The sequence below is a fragment of the Sinohyriopsis cumingii genome, chromosome 15 (assembly GCF_028554795.1).
Source record: "Sinohyriopsis cumingii isolate HCF-2022 chromosome 15, ASM2855479v2, whole genome shotgun sequence".
Lineage (NCBI taxonomy): Eukaryota > Metazoa > Mollusca > Bivalvia > Unionida > Unionidae > Sinohyriopsis > Sinohyriopsis cumingii.
The window spans coordinates 145,491,375-145,509,472 of record NC_142975.1 but is presented as its reverse complement, the minus strand read 5'-3'; the positions used below and the strand labels follow the sequence as shown (position 1 = coordinate 145,509,472).

Below are 18,098 nucleotides of genomic sequence, written 5' to 3'. Positions count from 1 at the left end.
TCTGTTTTAATTGACTGTTTTTAGCATTAAAAAAGTTGACCGTTCTAAACACACTTTTTTTTATTTGGCCGTCACTTTCCCTGATTCTGGCAGCCAAAAATATTTCAATCCAGCATGGATCCTAAGGCCAAGCCTATGTTGTAACAGGGGTCATGTTATCCAGAGGCACATTATAGAAAGGGAACAGTGTAAGGAGGTTTGTACTAACATTGTCCCATTTTAAATCATTTCATCCAAGGTCATATTCAAGGAAACTTTTTAAACTTTGATACTATTTAGGGTGTATAAAAATTGATATAAATTCATTCATATTTCCTTAGAGCAAATTTCAATACAATTTTATGCAACACACACAATAAACAAGAGGCCCAAGTGGGTCTGATATCCCTCACCAGCTGTCTTACTTAACATAACAGCTGAGCATTTTACTTAGCATATTTATGAAGTATCATAAGAACACAGCCAGCTGCAGTGAAGCAGCTTTGTTCAATTTACTGACAGCAATGTTTACAAAACTGGTAACAGTGGAAATCCCTATTGATTATACTCGCTTACAAGTTGAGTCAAACCACAAACAACAAAGATCCTGATCTGCCATAGCATAATGTTACTGCAGATCAGGGTCTATGTTTTCTGTTCTACTGATTAATCCTAACAAACTGCACAGACCCATATCTGCCAGTGCATTATGCAATGATCTGTGCAGTTTGCAGTTGGACTTGACTTACAATTATAAGCAAGTACATACAGTACCATTTAAATGATACATTTCCACATCTCTACTTAAAAAGCACTGTTCAGTAAGATTTTTCTGTTAATTCATTCCTGAAAGTATGGATGATTTTCCCATTAAATGTGGCGTTGCAAGGAAGAAGTCAAAACTGATGAGAAATGGTTGTATGACACCTTACATATCAGGCTGATTTACAGATATTGCTGACTACAATTTATTTAAACTACATTGAAAACATGCTGATAACAGAACCGTTGATGAGTAACGATTTACTATTTTAAAAAACTTTTTCCAGTTTATAAGCCATTGTTCAGTTTCATAATCCTTCTAGATGCCATGAAAGCATCCTATCTGCATGTCCAGGTAGAATGCCTGGCTGCATTATTTATTTTTTGTTATCATCAAAGCAGCATGAAAATCACTGTCAACAATCCTAAGGCTTTTTTACTTAAATTATCTGATTTCAACAAAAGACATGTCTTACAAACTGAATCTTGGCATAATAAAAGAAGAAAAAAGGAAAGAAAATGAAACAATTGCTAAGTTGAATGAGGTACATACTGTCAATGGTTTATATATAAATAGTTACTTTATACAAAACACACATTTAGAACATTTTTTAAATGTTACAACCTTACTATATAAAATATCTTCTAAACTTATAGCATTTCAATTTGATGTTTTACTTAAGTATAAAAAAATTATTTCCAAAGAGAAAGGTACAATTAGTTTGTGTGATCTCTTGCTCATAGTTGAACTCATCGAAGACCACGATGATTTAAACCCACTTACAAAGTTTCATCAAAGTTATATTAGAATATAATAGTCTCAAGATCAAGAAGTACATGTGACAAACACAGCCAATCAAATGCAAGATCACATCTTTGTCATGTTCAACTCCAATCTACCATAAATCCTTTTAAGACAATGATGATGTAAGCTTATTGAAATTCTATCTCCAAAGTGTTAACAAAGTCCAACTCTGATTCAAGATTGCTTCACAGATTTGCTTAGTTTTTGCTCAGAATCAAAGTCATCCAACATGTTGATGATATCTTACTACTTACCAAGTTTACTGAAACTCTGATGAGCAATACAGTTGCTAGTGTGTTGACAGTCAACCACTCACATTCAAGATCATGTCGTTAACATCCATAAAACATTCTCATAATCATACTCTGCTGAACTCTTGATGATATAAACACACTTACCAAGTCTGATCAAAATCCTATCAAAAATTGAAGTCTCCAGAGTGGAAAAAATACCACAGCTAATCATGCATCATAAAAATATGCAAACAGGACTCATTCCAGATAAAAAACATTTAACATCATGATGTGCCTATTATTCATGATTGATTAGGTCTGAAATAACATCTTTTTTTTGGAGAAAGCTCAGTGAATTAGATGCAAGATCACCTCATTAATATATGTTCAATCATGAAGATATAAGACTATTTATAAACTCTGATGAAAATCTGATCAGAAATATTAGCTCAAGTATTGACAAAGTCAGATCAAACATCGGATCAGACATATGGTCTCTACAGTGCCAACAAGATCAGCCAATCAGATGCAAGATCACTCCATTAACATGTCTCGATTTCACTCACCTTCAAACAAATATGAGCCCATGGTTCAAAATGATGTCATAATTATGGCTTCCAGAATAGATACAAACTCAACAAATCCTATGCACGATGACCTCATAAAATATGTGGATCTCACTTATAATCCAACTGGATTGACATTTAATGACACAATTCTGCACCATATGACAAGTGTGATCAAAATTTGACCAGAATTGTGGCTTTGAGAGTGGTTATAAGCTCTGGCAATCAGATGCAATCTCACTCATAAGTTAACTTCTCTGAGAGCTTGTTGATATAAGTCAATATTCCGAGTTTGATCAAAATAAGATCAGAATTATATGCCCCCTCCCCCCCCCCCAATGAGTGGCAACAAATCAACTCATTGATGGACAGATGATGAATGATGAAGGTAGGATAATATCATATGCTCACTTGGCCTTAAAACCAAGTGTGATAAAAATGGTTTTCTGTCAATGCAAGTCATTTGTGTGCTAATTTTATCTTGATATGACTTATCAACAATATAACATTCTTCTTGATTTATAAAGGACCATCTGCCAAATTGTTCTCCACACGGGCAAATTAATGACCATAGAAACTTAGAATCATTTCTTAATAATGTTACTGAAAAGAATCAATTGTTACTTTTAAATTACATCTGAAAAGACTCTGACAACTTCAACATTATTTGAATCCATGAACAAAATGGAGATGGGGGGTTGAAGAGGGTTGGCATAAAATTTCAAAGAATAAATTTGAAACAGGTTTCCATTTCCAGTCTGACAAGTCTTTACGAGCAAATTTTTTCATACACTGCAGAGTTTCTCTTTGGCATTGTAGATTTACAGAGGAAATGGCAATTTTCCAGATTTATGAAAAATCTCCATATAAATAATTAAAATATATTTTACTTTTCAACTGGGTCTGTGCAATTTGTTAGGAATAATCAGTAGAACAAACAAAACAGACCCTGATATGCAGGTGCATTAATGCTACAGCAGATCAGGATCTTTGTTCTCTGCAGTTTTAATTGATTTATAACAGAGTATATGTGGTAATAACAAAGTTGTGGCCATACCCCACCATCCAAATAATTTAGGAGATGTAGTAACAGATAGCTGGATGGATAGACAGATAGATGGATGGATGGACAGATAGCTGGATGGATGGATAGACAGATAGCTGGATGGATAGACATAGATGGATGGATAGACAGATGGATGGATGGACAGATAGCTGGATGGATGGATAGACAGATAGCTGGATGGATTTACACATAAATGGATGGATGGACAGATAGCTGAAGGATAGACAGATAGATGGTGTCACAATATTTCCAGCCTGGTAATAACAAACCTTTTGCAAGACATTTGCTAAGCATGATTAGGGGGTTTGTGGATTATGCTTTTTGAGTAATTAAATATACCATTAACAGAACATTGGTTTTGTCTTGTTTTCATCAATCTGCATGCTCAAATTACATTATTTTGCATAATTTTACATGCCTTTGTGTCATTCTTTAATTAAGTGTTTGCATTTTTATAAATAATTGATTTTCTAACAAACTTTAACAGAAATAAGGCAAGCCAGGTTCTCAGGTTCCAAGATTGTAAAAACAGTCAAAATGCATTTCTAAATTACCTGTTCTTTATCGTAAGCCTGGTATGTGATAGGATTGATGATCTTGCTGATCAAGGTGGCAAGTAGTATTATCAGCACCAACACAGGTGCGATAAATTTCCAGACAATCTTCCAGTACCTACCCGTAGAGGAACCAACCATCAACTCTATGTCACGGCCAAACCTTTAACAAAAACAATAAAATATGCAAATAAAATTCTAAAATAAATATAAAAAAATGGCAAAAGAATTTATAGTACTTGCAACAAAAAATATACAAGAAAGTGATTGATTTTTTATAAATCATATTTTTTCAAAATAATATGTACACAGCTGAAATCACAGAGATCAAAGTGTGTCATTGCATAGAGTACCATCTTATCAGGGTCTATGCTAATGTTGCAAATATACTCACTTATCAGTCCAAATGCAAACTGTACAGATATCGATCTCCAATTGTACAGTGTGACCCTGCTATAGCATGCTCTGTTATAACACAAATTCAGATATAACATGGTTGTGGCATGGCTCCCAGAATTCCATATACATGTACTTTTCTCATACATGAAATTTTTTTTTCTTCTTAAAAATGTACTAAAAATAACATGTAAAATGTTTATTCAGGGATCTTTCTGGCCTTCACCAATGTCAGAAATTGCGATTTCTTTTCGTTACTGGCAACAAAATGTACAATCTGGTGATTCCCCCTCCTCAGACATCGTTGACTGCTTAAACTTGTATATACAACTTTAGTTTGTAGTGAAGGATTTCAGAGGCACCTGGAAAGGAAGCCACAAACTTGATATAAAATGCACTGGAATTTGTATATTGTTAGATAAACAAATTTACTGTTCATATTGACTAACCACCTCAATAGTGCATTGTTATATCATAATCCGCTTATTCTGACATCTGGCCTGAAAACTGTATGCTGTAAGATCTCGGCCTTCTTTTATTTTTTTTTAACATATCTGGTACGAGTGCTCAACCAGATGAGGCACTCTCTCGTAATGGATCTTTCAAACAAAATAGTATCAGATTATCGGCCGCTCACTAGTAATTAATATATTTATTTGACTGACCTCTGTATGTGGATGGTAAGTAAAATTCCTCTTCTTTTCACTCACTGAATTAAATCTTTTATAAGACATATTTTTTCTGTTTGTGTGTGTGTGTGTGTGTGTGATTTGGATTTTTAATGTAGCTTTAAAAAAATTTCAGTCATATCACTATGATGTCTGCAATGTGACAGTTTATAGTGATGTCTAGTACTGGGGCATCATGCCACAGACATGTAGCATGATGTCCCACCCAGTCACATTATTCTGATACCAGGCTGACCAGTCCTAACACTAACCTCTTAATGCTGAGCGCCAAGCAAGGCAGCTGTCAGTACCATTTTTGTAAGCCTTTGGTATGACTCGGCCAGGGATACATCCGAGGAGGATGCTCTAACCACTAGGCCACTGGAGCGGTCTATTTTTTCTGTCATAATCCCTGTCAGAACAGAACACCTGTGTATTCATTGTCTGTTGGCCTTTCTTAAAAACATTTCTGACACATGCATGAAAGGCAGCATCACTCTGAGATTAGAAATGTCACAACAACAACACCAATAAATGAAAACAAACAAAATCTGGGATCTACTTGTTCATCTATCTATGCTACCAGGACTAGCCACAATCAACCAACTTTTGAAAGTAGTAAAAATAAACCTACTACAATCGACCAAATGACAGCTAATTCCTTTTGTTTCTAAAATGAACCCAGAAAAAAATAGTTTTGCATAAAACGCAATTAAATTTCAAGTATTTTGAAACCATATACATATGCTTGTCAAGTTAGCTGAACATGGGTTGTCTTGCAAAGATGTTTGTTAAATGTTTTAATTTGTTCAAGTTTTCATTTCCCTATCAATAAGCGTCATCCCCTGGGTAGCCTCAGCAAGAGGTTTCTGTCTCCAGCTGACCACAATCTAGGCCAATTTAAGAACATGGATGATGTAAACAGCTACAGCCATGTGCTACTTGTGACAAATTTGTGAATTGTTAAGTGATATGTAGATCAAAATGAGGTCAACCATCTTTTATGCATTCATGTTATTTGTGTTTCCTTATGGTATGTGAGTCATACATGAAGTTTATAACGTGATCTATGCTTGAATTCATGTATTTCTTATATACAAGTACAGTACTTAATGGATTATGGATTGTACAACATAAATGTAAGTTGTCTATATAATGTTTCTGAGACTAGTTTTTTGTCTTCATTTAATCAGAAACATATTTTTTGCACCCATTTTGTTACCCCACCCACACCCCCTGCCATATTTTAAGTAAATGCATAATTTTCACGACACGTTTGGTCTATAACACGGTTGGGTTCTAGGGACCCCAACTACCACGTGATATCAGGGTCACACTGTATATTGTGCCAGCAGAACTGGGTCTATTCTGTTGTTAGGAGTAATCAGTAGAACAATAAAAAATACCCTGATCTGCAGGCACATTATGACATGACAGATCATGCTCTATGTTGTTTGCAGTTTGACTCAACTTACAAGTGAGCATTATGGTATTGTTATATACAATATGCTCTGATTTTGTTTCCACAGATTTAACATAGGAAGTATATGAACAGTATTTTCCTGAACAAGTCATCAAGCAGTATACTGGAACCCTGCTATCACATGATAATTGGGGCCCAAAAAATTGGATCACGTTAATGCGGGGCTTTACAGTATTTTAATTTTTCAGGGAACAATGCATTGGCACATATACTTTAATCATGTCTAATGTATATCATGAATAGGGTATCAACACCATTTACTGTCGTGCTGTTGTGGCATGCAATTCATCCATAATGCATGTAATTTCACTGAAAAAACTCCATACATATTTAAACTATTCAGTTATTTTGTCACAGATCATTATGTGCCTGAATTCAATGTGAAAAATTAACAGCAAAATTTGGCTAAGAAAGATGAAGCACATGTACAGTTCATTACGTTCAAGAGTCTATGAATGGTGTCTGTACAAATTTCATACTGCTAAAATTATCTCATATGCATTTCTGTGTATCTTCTTTATCTATTGTAAATTCCAAATAATTAATGCTTGAATGCCTCTTCATTTGAATAATTACAGCAAGAATAATTAACAAACAACATGCTTTCAGCGTGCTTATAACTTTTACTTCAGATTTTGTGAACATCTAAAGAAACATTTGAAAAATATTTTTATAAAGATTTTTAAGCTGAATGCATGTACAATTTCATACCCTTTCAATTTCCAGCTAATAAAGTGGACATTATTTACTGGTCAACTGATTTTGTCTAATAACATCGCCAAGCCCAGCAAACATGTTGGCGGCATTCATTTTTTTATGTTTATTAAATTGTGAGAATCTTTTATCAACCACAGCATTGTCTGCTGCTTGGTTGTGTATGCAGTTAAAGAAGAAACACATGTCGGCTATTGTTTGAGCAACAATTGTATACAGAATTAATTGAAGACAATCACAAAGACGACTCACTGGCTTTACTCATGGATCAGTAATAAGTAACATTTCTGATATGTCTGACTGGCATAACACTTCTTGAACCTGGTGAAATTGTTAAATCTCAGAAGCCATGCCACAATCGTATTATATTCGAATTCATAAGCGAACTCTTCCCCTAAATGATAATAAACATTTTACACAGTATTTCTCATAAAAATATTTTTCTAGGTACAAGAAAAATACATGTACATGTATTTAAAATTTCAGGAACCATGCCATGATTATAATAATGTCTAATTCATACACATTCTCTTCCCCCAAAAAGAAAGAACATGATAATTCCTCAAAATGATAATACATTTTTTATACACTATTTCACGTACTTTGAAGATATTTTTTTTCCCATAAGCGAATGAATATACAAAATTTCGGGAGCCATGCCACAACCACGTTATATCTGAATTCACATTATCGCAGGGCACGTTATAGCGGGGTCACACTATATATGCTGTTCATAAGGATATATATCCCGTCATCATGACATCATATAATAAATATTTTATATCATTACAATATTAAATTTATCCAATATGCTCATGTACATCAGGTCTGAATGAAATTGAGTAAAGACTGTAAAGAAGATATTTCATTATTGGTCACTTTTTCCCTATAGTAATGTCAACTTGCACTAATTTAATTTAGAGTATGCAATAAATCTGTTTATGTGTGTATACTGTGTGACATCTCAGGTGGACATAGTCAACTCAAAATCTTGTCAGTCATTGCCAAATACAACTTGTCCAGCAAAGACCGCAAATAGTACATACACAATAACCTCTGATTATTATAAATAATACAGACCATGATCTGTGGGTTCATTATGGGACAGCAAATCAGGATCTATACTGTTCAAAGTGTATGTTATGTATAAGTAAATGTGGTCCTACTTAAAGCCATGTTTTTGTTCGGGGCACATTTGCTTCACTCTGACCTTAACCAAATATCAATGTTTAAGGAAGACTGCAGTTCTCTTTTATTACAGGAGAAAAAATTTTTGAATTTTACAGATCTATGAAGGCACCAAAAAGAATGCACAAACATAGTCCATGCAGTGAAATCAGCCCACTATACTACTAAGATCATGGAAAGTTCCAGCTGCAAAGAGCTTCGCACTGTTAAAAGAGACCGCCGTAAAGCTGAAAGACTTTGGCTTTCCACCAGACTCACTATTCATAAGCAAATCTATGAAGCTGCTAAGAAGAATGTCACAAATATAGTCCATGCAGCGAAATCAGCCCACTAGACTACTAAGATCATGGAAAGTTCCAGCTGCAAAGAGCTCTTCGAGATTAATAACAAGCTAATGTCAAGGAACAAATCTACACCACTTCCAACTACCTTCTCTCCAGTCAACCTTCCAGACTTGTTTGCAAGTTTCTTCTGTGACAAAGTACAAACCATTAGAGATAAGCTTGGACAACACAATTTCAATTTCACCATACAGTTGCGATACAGAATTTCAGAAAAAAACATTAGCAGCATTTGAACCTGTTTCTATGGATTTAGTATGTACAATCATGATGAAGAGTGCACCAAAGTCATGTGAACTTGATCCGATTCTAACATCACAGCTGCTTGAGTGCTTAGATCCAATATTGCCTTCACTGACTGATGTTATTAAAACCTCTCTCTCATCCAGGGAATTCCCATCATTTTTCAAAACTGCCATAGTAAAGCTTCTGCTGAAGAAACCAAAACTCAACCAACACTCAACCATAATGATTTCAAGAACTACTGCCCTGTTTCTAATCTCCCATTCATATAAAAAATCTTACAAAAAGTTGTTCTATCCCAACTTGTATCTCATCTGAATTCAAACAGTCTTTTTAGCAATGTACAGTCTGTATATCACCCTTGCTACAGTACTGAAACTACTCTTCTGAAAGTAGTTAATAACATTCTCTCTGCTTTGGATAGCAGAAAGATTACAGTCGTCACCCTCCTTGACTTGTTTGCAGCATTTCACACAACAGACCATGATATATTACTTCACCGTCTCCAGCATGTATTTGGCATTTATAATACAGCCTTACTGTGGTTCAAATCCTACTTGGTCAACAGGATACAAATTGTATCTGCAAATTGAATACACTCCAGCCCAGTTGATCTATGTTGTGGTGTTCCATAGGGGCCTGTTCTTGTCCTGTTCTCTTCATTCTATATACTCAGCCACTCTCAAGTGTCATACATCATCCAGTGTCTCACCAATTGTACACTGATGACACCCAAATATATATCTAGCCACCAAACTGAAGTTGATGCTACCATCCAAGGTGTAGAGAGGTACATTTCTGATGTGAAATCATGGATGACATGTAACAAGCTGCAGATGAATGATGACAAAACTGAAGCCATTCTGATTACAAACAAAGACTTTCTCATTCACATCCTTTACCTCAAACAATAAATATCAGCAACACCAACATTAAATTCACACAGTAAGTATGAAACCTAGGTGTTACTCTTGGCAGTACTCTCTCATTGCACCAACATGTCATGAACATAAGCAAGGTTGCATATCTTGAGCTGAGACACATCAGTTCCATTCACAAATATCTTTCAGCTGATGCCTCTAAAATATCTACTCAATATATACTCCAGAAACTTCAAAAAGTTCAAAACACAGCTGCTTGGATCATCTTTAGAATACCACGATCAGAGTACACCTCCCCCCTGCTCTGTACCCTACACTGGCTATCCATTCAATCCAGAATCAAACACAAACTTTGTTCTCTGTGCTATGTTTCACTGATGGGCTCCAGTCCAACATACCTTACCAACCTCACCCATGTGTACACACCAGCAAGATACTTACACTCCTCTTCTGACACTTGTATTCTCTTTATTCCCACTATGGAATTGAAGTCATATGGACAACGTTCTTTTACATACCAGGGCCCAGCAACATGGAACGAATTGCCCACTGAACTTAGACACAAAGACACAGTGGTCTCATTCAAGAGTGCTCTTGAAACTCACCTATTTCAACTGCAAGAACAAACTTAAAGACCTAATAATGTTTCCTTACCTTAAATGTTTTCAGCATGTTTACTGTTTTCTAATTTCATGGTGTTTGTTTTTTGTAATCATGTCCTTATGTGTTGTCTAATGTTGTAAAGCACTTAGAGCGTCTAAAGATTAGGCGCTATACAAAGTCCTCATTATTATTATTATTATTATTATTATTATTATTATTATTATTATTATTAATAATAATAATGATGTTATCTGCCACATCAAACACACTGAACACAAACTTCTGATTGACTGACATAAATAAGAAAATAATGAACATTCTCCCTTTTATTTAAAAAAGAGGCTAAAATTCAATTCTGGATTTGTTTATTTTATGGATGCTGGTACTTAACACCCATTTACTATCCACTTCAGTGACTTAACGAACTCAGTAAAAGTCATTTTAAAAAAAAACACTAAATGATTTTCAATACTCTGGTAAATAGCATTCCAATTTTTTGGTTAATTTGATAGCAATCTAATTGCAGGAATTCGTACTGATCGTTTAGTAGGTTGTGATAGCTATTTATAAAAGCTATTTATAAAACCCATCACAATTTCATAAACTTGCCCCTTCTCAATCAGAACTGATGAATCCATTTGACGTCAGTTTTGTATAATTTTATTTTGTAATAGACCAGAGCTATTTAAATAGATGTCTAATTACCTGATTTTTCTTGGAATATTGTTATGGACTGTGGTCTGTATGATGTCCAAGATATTACAAAATGAAGAGGAAACAAATTGTCTACATAATTGTTTTCTAAGATTTGTAATTAGCTGACTTTGACTAATTTTGTTTAAAACATTTTGTTATTTACGTGATTTAAATTTTAGGAATGAATTTTTAATGTTTTCATGTCATATATTATCAAATGCTAAATCATGAATTTAGGTAGGTAACCAGTCTCACATGTAAAATAGTATATATTTTTAATTATTTTTAGATGAATGTAAATTAAGGTGAATGTACATTACTTCACTGCCTTTGGTTGGATTGGTATGTTCTTAGTACACATGACCAATGAAACAGTATTAAAACTGGGGCACATCCTTAAGAAAGGGGAGCTTTATTAAGGAGTGGGGCAGGCATTAATCTTTACAATCTCATGATTGAGAATGGTTTTGCATTATCATCCCAGTTCTGACACACTTGATGCTTCCCATGTAATTATTTAGTCAAAATTGCCTTTTTTCTTAATAATTTCTTTGACACTGTTTCATAATTATTCACACCCACATACTGATGAATGAATTAATTAATATTTGATCAATTAATTATCTTTTTACATTATATATTGATTATTCCACTCACTTATCGACTCCATATACCCATCCGATAACCAGACACTCTGCCAAGGCAACAGTAATAAGCGGAAATGACCCAGCAAAGGCATCAAACAGCGACACCCAATATGATCCACTTCCTAACACAAATATTATCCCAACAAGGCAACAAAATCCACAAAGTAGACCTGAAATACAAATATATTTAAAAATAAAAAATGCACATATTTTACACTACTGTTTGCAAAAATCTCAAATTTTTTTTGTTCAGTTATTTAATAAACATGTACTTTATTTACCAAAACATTTTTAAAGTGATCTTGATATCTTTCTCACAGAGTTAATGTATAAAACGTAATCCCAATTTATTTTATGATTGCCAATGAATTAGTTGATTTTTCAATAAAAGTAATTTACATCATTCATTATGATCAAGAAATTCTGATATGCTGTTTGGTCACTGGCTTAGTCATTTGGCAAGTATTGCCATCATTCATGTAGGAGCTGTTGTTGTTGTTGTTGTTGTTGTTGTAGGGTTTAACGCCATTTTTCAGCACACAATAGGCTATACATGACGGCCAGTATTAATGGTGGAAGAAGAACCCGGGAAAACCCCAGAAAGAACCACGACCCATGAGAAGCTACTGGCAAGCTTTCTCACATACCCACATTAGCCAAATCCAAAACTCAAACCCATGCAGACAGAGGTGAGATGGCAGTGATCCATAATGGAGAGCGCTTTAGACCACTCAGCCACTCGGGGCCCCCCTCATGTAGGAGTACTCAGTTCAAATCCCACAACTATACTTATTTCATCTTTTCTTCAATATTTTATGTCTATGTGCCATTTTCAGTGAACTATTAAAGAGAATGATATTTTCCATAAGAATGTATACAAAACACAGCAGAACATAAATGACATTATCACACTGAATACAGTAAGAAATCTACTACTTCAGTCTGTTGTTATACATATTGCTTATCAATATATATTTTAGCATAATATAAAAAAAAGAAAATTTGCTTGTTCTGAGTCAAAAATCGATGTATTTCATGTCATAGGTGAATAGTTTCACTTGTGGCTTTACCATGCATGAAAATACCAAGTTTTTTACCCACTCAATGAAATATATATTATTCACTTGATCCAAGCAAATATTCTCTATATATTGCAAGTTACAGTGGTTTACAAAATTGCTAAAACAAAATGAGAACTCCCATTGAATTCCATCTATTTCCAAGCTATTAGACAATCACAAGAACAACACTTTATTATTCTTTGTGAAATTATTACCTATTAATATAAAAAAAATTAACAAGACAGCTCCAGGTAATTTTCTTTATTATATATGTTTACTGGCTTTTAAACTTTATTTGACACTTTTAAAATTCATTTTGAAAACTAATTTCCTCATATCTCTTAGTGTCAAAGTGATCATCAAAAAATCACCCAAACCATTTCATAAAGTGATCATAAAAAAGTTACCTATTCTATTTCACAAAGTGATCACCAAAAAGTTACCTATTCCATTTCAAAGTGATCATCAAAATTACCTATTCCATTTCAAAGTAATCAAAATTACTTATTTCAAATCATCCATTCCATTTATAAGTGATCTTCAAAATATCTTAATTCATTTCCTAAAGTGGTCATCAAAATCACATATTCCTTTTCATAAAGTGACCACCAAAAAATTACCTATTCTATTCCAAAATTATCATCAAAATCACCTATTCTATTTCAAAGTGATGATCAAAAATTACCTTATCCATTTGAAAGTGATCATCAAAATCACCTATTCTATTTCAAAGTGATCATCAAAATCACCTATTCTATTTCAAAGTGATCATCAAAATCACCTCTTCTATTTCAAAGTGATCATCAAAATCACCTATTCTATTTCAAAGTGATCATCAAATTTATCTATTAAATTACAATGTGATCATCAAAATCACCTGTTCTATTTCAAAGTGATCATTAAAATCACCTGTTCTATTTCAATGTGATCATCAATTTATCTATTAAATTACAATGTGATCATCAAAATAACCTATTCTATTTCAAAGTGATCATCAAACTTATCTATTAAATTACAATGTGATCATCAAAATCACCTGTTCTATTTCAAAGTGATCATTAAAATCACCTGTTCTATTTCAAAGTGATCATCAAACTTATCTATTAAATTACAATGTGATCATCAAAATCACCTACTCTATTTCAAAGTGATCATCAAACTTATCTATTAAATTACAATGTGATCATCAAAATCACCTGTTCTATTTCAAAGTGATCATTAAAATCACCTGTTCTATTTCAATGTGATCATCAAACTTATCTATTAAATTACAATGTGATGATCAAAGTCAACTATTCCATTTCAATGCATATCTGGAAAGTTAAATAAATATTTAAAGTTGGCTGGCTGATTGTTTTGGCGTTTAACACCACTTCTCAGCACAATATAGGCTATATATGGCAGCCAGTATAACTGGTGGAGTAAAAACCCAGGAAAACCCTAGTCTGAACCAACAACCCACAGGAAGTTACTGTCAACATTATCATATACCCATACTGGCCGAGCCTGAGATTTATCGGCAGTACATGTATTGCTTCCTTCTGACTTTTGAACAATGCATGAAAACAAAACATGAGAATTTAAATGGAAATAAATGGGATTTTTTCTTTTTTTTAAATACTTTCATATAACATCCCATGGTCACAATTATCATTGATATTATACATTTTTTAAATGAAATTTCATCAATTCTCAACCACATTCTCATATCTAAAAACTATATTGACTTTTATAAATTGTGTATTAGCCATATGAGTAAGTCCTTAAAAATTTTAATTCAGTTCATGGAACATATATAAAATTTAGAAGATATCAGTTTTTTAACTTTTTTTTGATAATGTCTTATATACCATGACAGATATTATCTGTAAATTCCTCATAAAATTAATTTTATAATTTAAAATTTGATTTGGGAAGCCATTGCTTTTAAAGACCTTCATTCACACATGTAATGTTTCATGTTTTATGGGGTTTTTTAAAATGGCAATTTACACATTACATGAATGAACTTCCAAGTTTTTCTGACAAATATACTATCATAATGAAGTGTACAATAGTGCAAAAAGGAGCCTGGAAGAAAAAATGTTAAAAAAGATTAATGCAAACTTTTCTACCTTTAAAAAAAGAACCAATTAAGTTATGGAACATAAAATCAACTGTTATACCTGACACCAGCCATTTTTTTCTTATCCATGGAAAAGGTTCTAGGTCATATATGGAAGCTGTGACACCTTCAATTGTCCCAAATTCACTTCCAAGTCCAAGGGAAAGCAACATAAGGAAGAAGATAATTGACCAGAAAGGCGCAGAGGGGCCAAACTCTACAATGGCTTGGGTAAATACAATGAAGGCAAGACCTGCTCCCTGAGCTGCCTGTAAAGTGAATTGAAGACCAGTCAGTATAAATGAAACACTTTAATTCTTTCTTGACAAACCCATGTTTGATGATATGCCCTCTCCCAACCTGAACACACTTTTGTCAACATTTTATTGAAGGAAACCTTGTCAGATAATAAGTCCACACTTTGCTTTGTACATTTACAATAAAGGCATAGTGTATAATTTTCAAGGAGCCTGTAATTTTTAGTAACCAAGTACAATTGTGTGTGGATTACAAAGAATTTTACATAGAAAACACAAAGTAAATGTGCATACTTTATGAACATGAATATTAAGCGCAAGAAATACAATTTACAATTTTTTCTGCTGCTGAAAGTATAGGTACATGGTTATGATGTTCCAATTGTTCAGAAGGAGATTTTATTTTAATTTAAAATCACATATGATATGTCAATTTCAGAGCTCTCTGTAGGCATCAGACACTGGGAGTTTGGACCCACTGTCTTCTGAAATTGGGGTTGTTCCAAAATAGATGAATTGGGGTTGTTACAGAATAGCTGAATTTGGGTTGTTACAGAATGGCTGTATTAGGGTTGTTACAGAATGGCTGAATTAGGCCTGTTACAGAATGACTGGGTTGTTACAGAATGGCTGAACTGGGGTTGTTACAGAATGGCTGAATTAGGGTCATTACAGAATGGTTGAATTAGGTCTGTTACAGAATGGCTGGGTTGTTACAGAATGGCTGAATTAGGCCTGTTACAGAATGGCTGTGTTGTTACAGAATGGCTGGGTTGTTACAGAATGGCTGAATTAGGGCTGTTACAGAATGGCTGGATTGTTACAGAATGGCTAAATTAGGGCTGTTACAGAATGGCTGGGTTGTTACAGAATGACTGGGTTGTCGTCCCAGTGAGATAAGCATGAGTCTATTATTATATGTTACTTTCATTTAACTGTTTACTTCTTTATCTTCTTGACTTTTGAAATATTAGAGTTCTTTAATTCTGTTCATGTAAGTCACTTTCTTACCAACTTCTTTTTTTTCTTATAACCTATTAGGAGAAATGCGGGTCAAAAGGATTGCCAGTTACAAAACATGGGAGTCAAGGGTTCATTTTTAGGGCCCACAGGGTACAGAATCCAAGAACATTAGGGGTCCAAGAGTAGCATTTGAAAGTATAGAATGTGCTGGAGGCCAGTGGAGAGAGCTCTGACAATATATTACAGCTGAGAAACAAACAATAAAATAATATGGTCATTGGATAGCTAATATTCAAGAATTGCAAAACTTAATATTTTCAGTTAAGGATATTTGCTTAATTATAAATCATTTGATCAAGTAAAGATATTTCCTCTACCAAATTTCCTCTTACATGATTGAAAATGGTAAAAAGATTTTCTAAATGGAAATAATAAAAGAGGATTTATTTGAAACTAAAATTATGCTTGACAACAAGTTGGAAACACAATCTATAATAATAATAACTTCATGGAATAAAATATCCACACATACACACACACAAACACACACAGTACATGGATGAAAAATTTTCTATAAAACCTTGTCCAGACTTACATGGGAAATCATTCAAAAGGACATCATATTTTCAATATCTCATGAAATCTTTTTTCTACCACATCAGAACTGTATTGGTTTATTTATTAAAATGTGTAATCATTTCCTCTCATATGTATTTGAGGTAATTTTACCACAAAAATAAGGAAAATGAAAGTCTCAAAATATCCTAAAATCTTCCATTACTAACAGTGTAAAATCTGTTAGGAATCAGCACTTTTTAAACACATGTATGTATTTTGTGAGAAAAAAATATAAAACAGGATTTTAAAATCTTTATTTAATAATGAGTTGCTTTTGTAACGTCTATGTCTTTATAAAGAATAAAAACTTTTCATAGTAGTTTCAATTTTAACAAAAGATTAATTTCTCACAAGTGAAATTCTTTTCACAATTTGGAATCCTTCATAAAATAAATCTCCTAGCACTTATCTGAAGTGAAACTATAATTCAAATTTTATTTTCATTTTGAAAAGAAAAATGTAATATTTCAACAGCAAAAAATCCTGACAGTTAACTGGTTTGTACTTTCCCAAAATGAAACTAAACCTTGAGGAAAACAAATCATGAACACAGTATGTTGTATCACTTATTCAAGATATACTTGAGATAAATCAACAAACCAAGTGTACTTGTTCAAATTATTGTGTTTTACTAGCCAATCAAAATTCACAACCCTAAGTCAAATTCTTTAGACACTGAACCCAATGTCACACATAGCTGATTTTTAAATCATTCAAGGCATGTTTCACATATCCTTACATGCCAAGTTAGATTAAGATATATACTATTGTGACTTTAACTCAATAGCAAAAATCTTAACTATCACATTCACCTTTGAAACAAAGGTCGTGGAGAACTAGTATCAAAGGCATTTACAATATTGTAGAGATATAAATGCACATCAGTCTAATCAAAGGCAAATTGCATTAAATAAAATTACTACATTCACCAGTCATTATACTTCAAAATAATGTATTCACTTTCTTTGACCTTGAACCTAAGGTAATATGAAGCAGATTATCAACATTATCTGAGATCATGTTGAGATGTACTTCTATACCAATTTTTGGTCACCATCCATTTCATCTTCTTGAAGTTGTTGTTTTCACCATCTTTAGTAAAACAAATACCTAAACATTGTCCTCAGATCTTGAACCCAAGGTCACGCATTGCCAAAATGTGCTAACAATTAATCCATAACTTAATAAAGTTTATTCCTATTTGTGAAAATTTATATTAAAAAAATCCAGTTTTATTCAGGTCTTGGAATTCTTTCCTATATATGAAATG

At 33.3% G+C, this 18,098-nt stretch overlaps 1 protein-coding gene across 1 annotated transcript in view; it reads right to left on the bottom strand.

The window, feature by feature from the left end:
• LOC149782997 (sodium- and chloride-dependent transporter XTRP3-like) overlaps positions 1 to 18,098 on the bottom strand; it is a 106,333-nt gene that overhangs the window by 12,810 nt on the left and 75,425 nt on the right. Inside the window, exons 6-8 of the mRNA XM_089934559.1 lie at positions 15,052 to 15,259; positions 11,836 to 11,995; positions 3,966 to 4,128 (exon numbers count right to left, since the gene is read on the bottom strand). Of these exons, the coding sequence (XP_089790685.1) occupies positions 3,966 to 4,128; positions 11,836 to 11,995; positions 15,052 to 15,259 (531 nt within the window). The remainder of the gene's footprint in view (positions 1 to 3,965; positions 4,129 to 11,835; positions 11,996 to 15,051; positions 15,260 to 18,098) is intronic.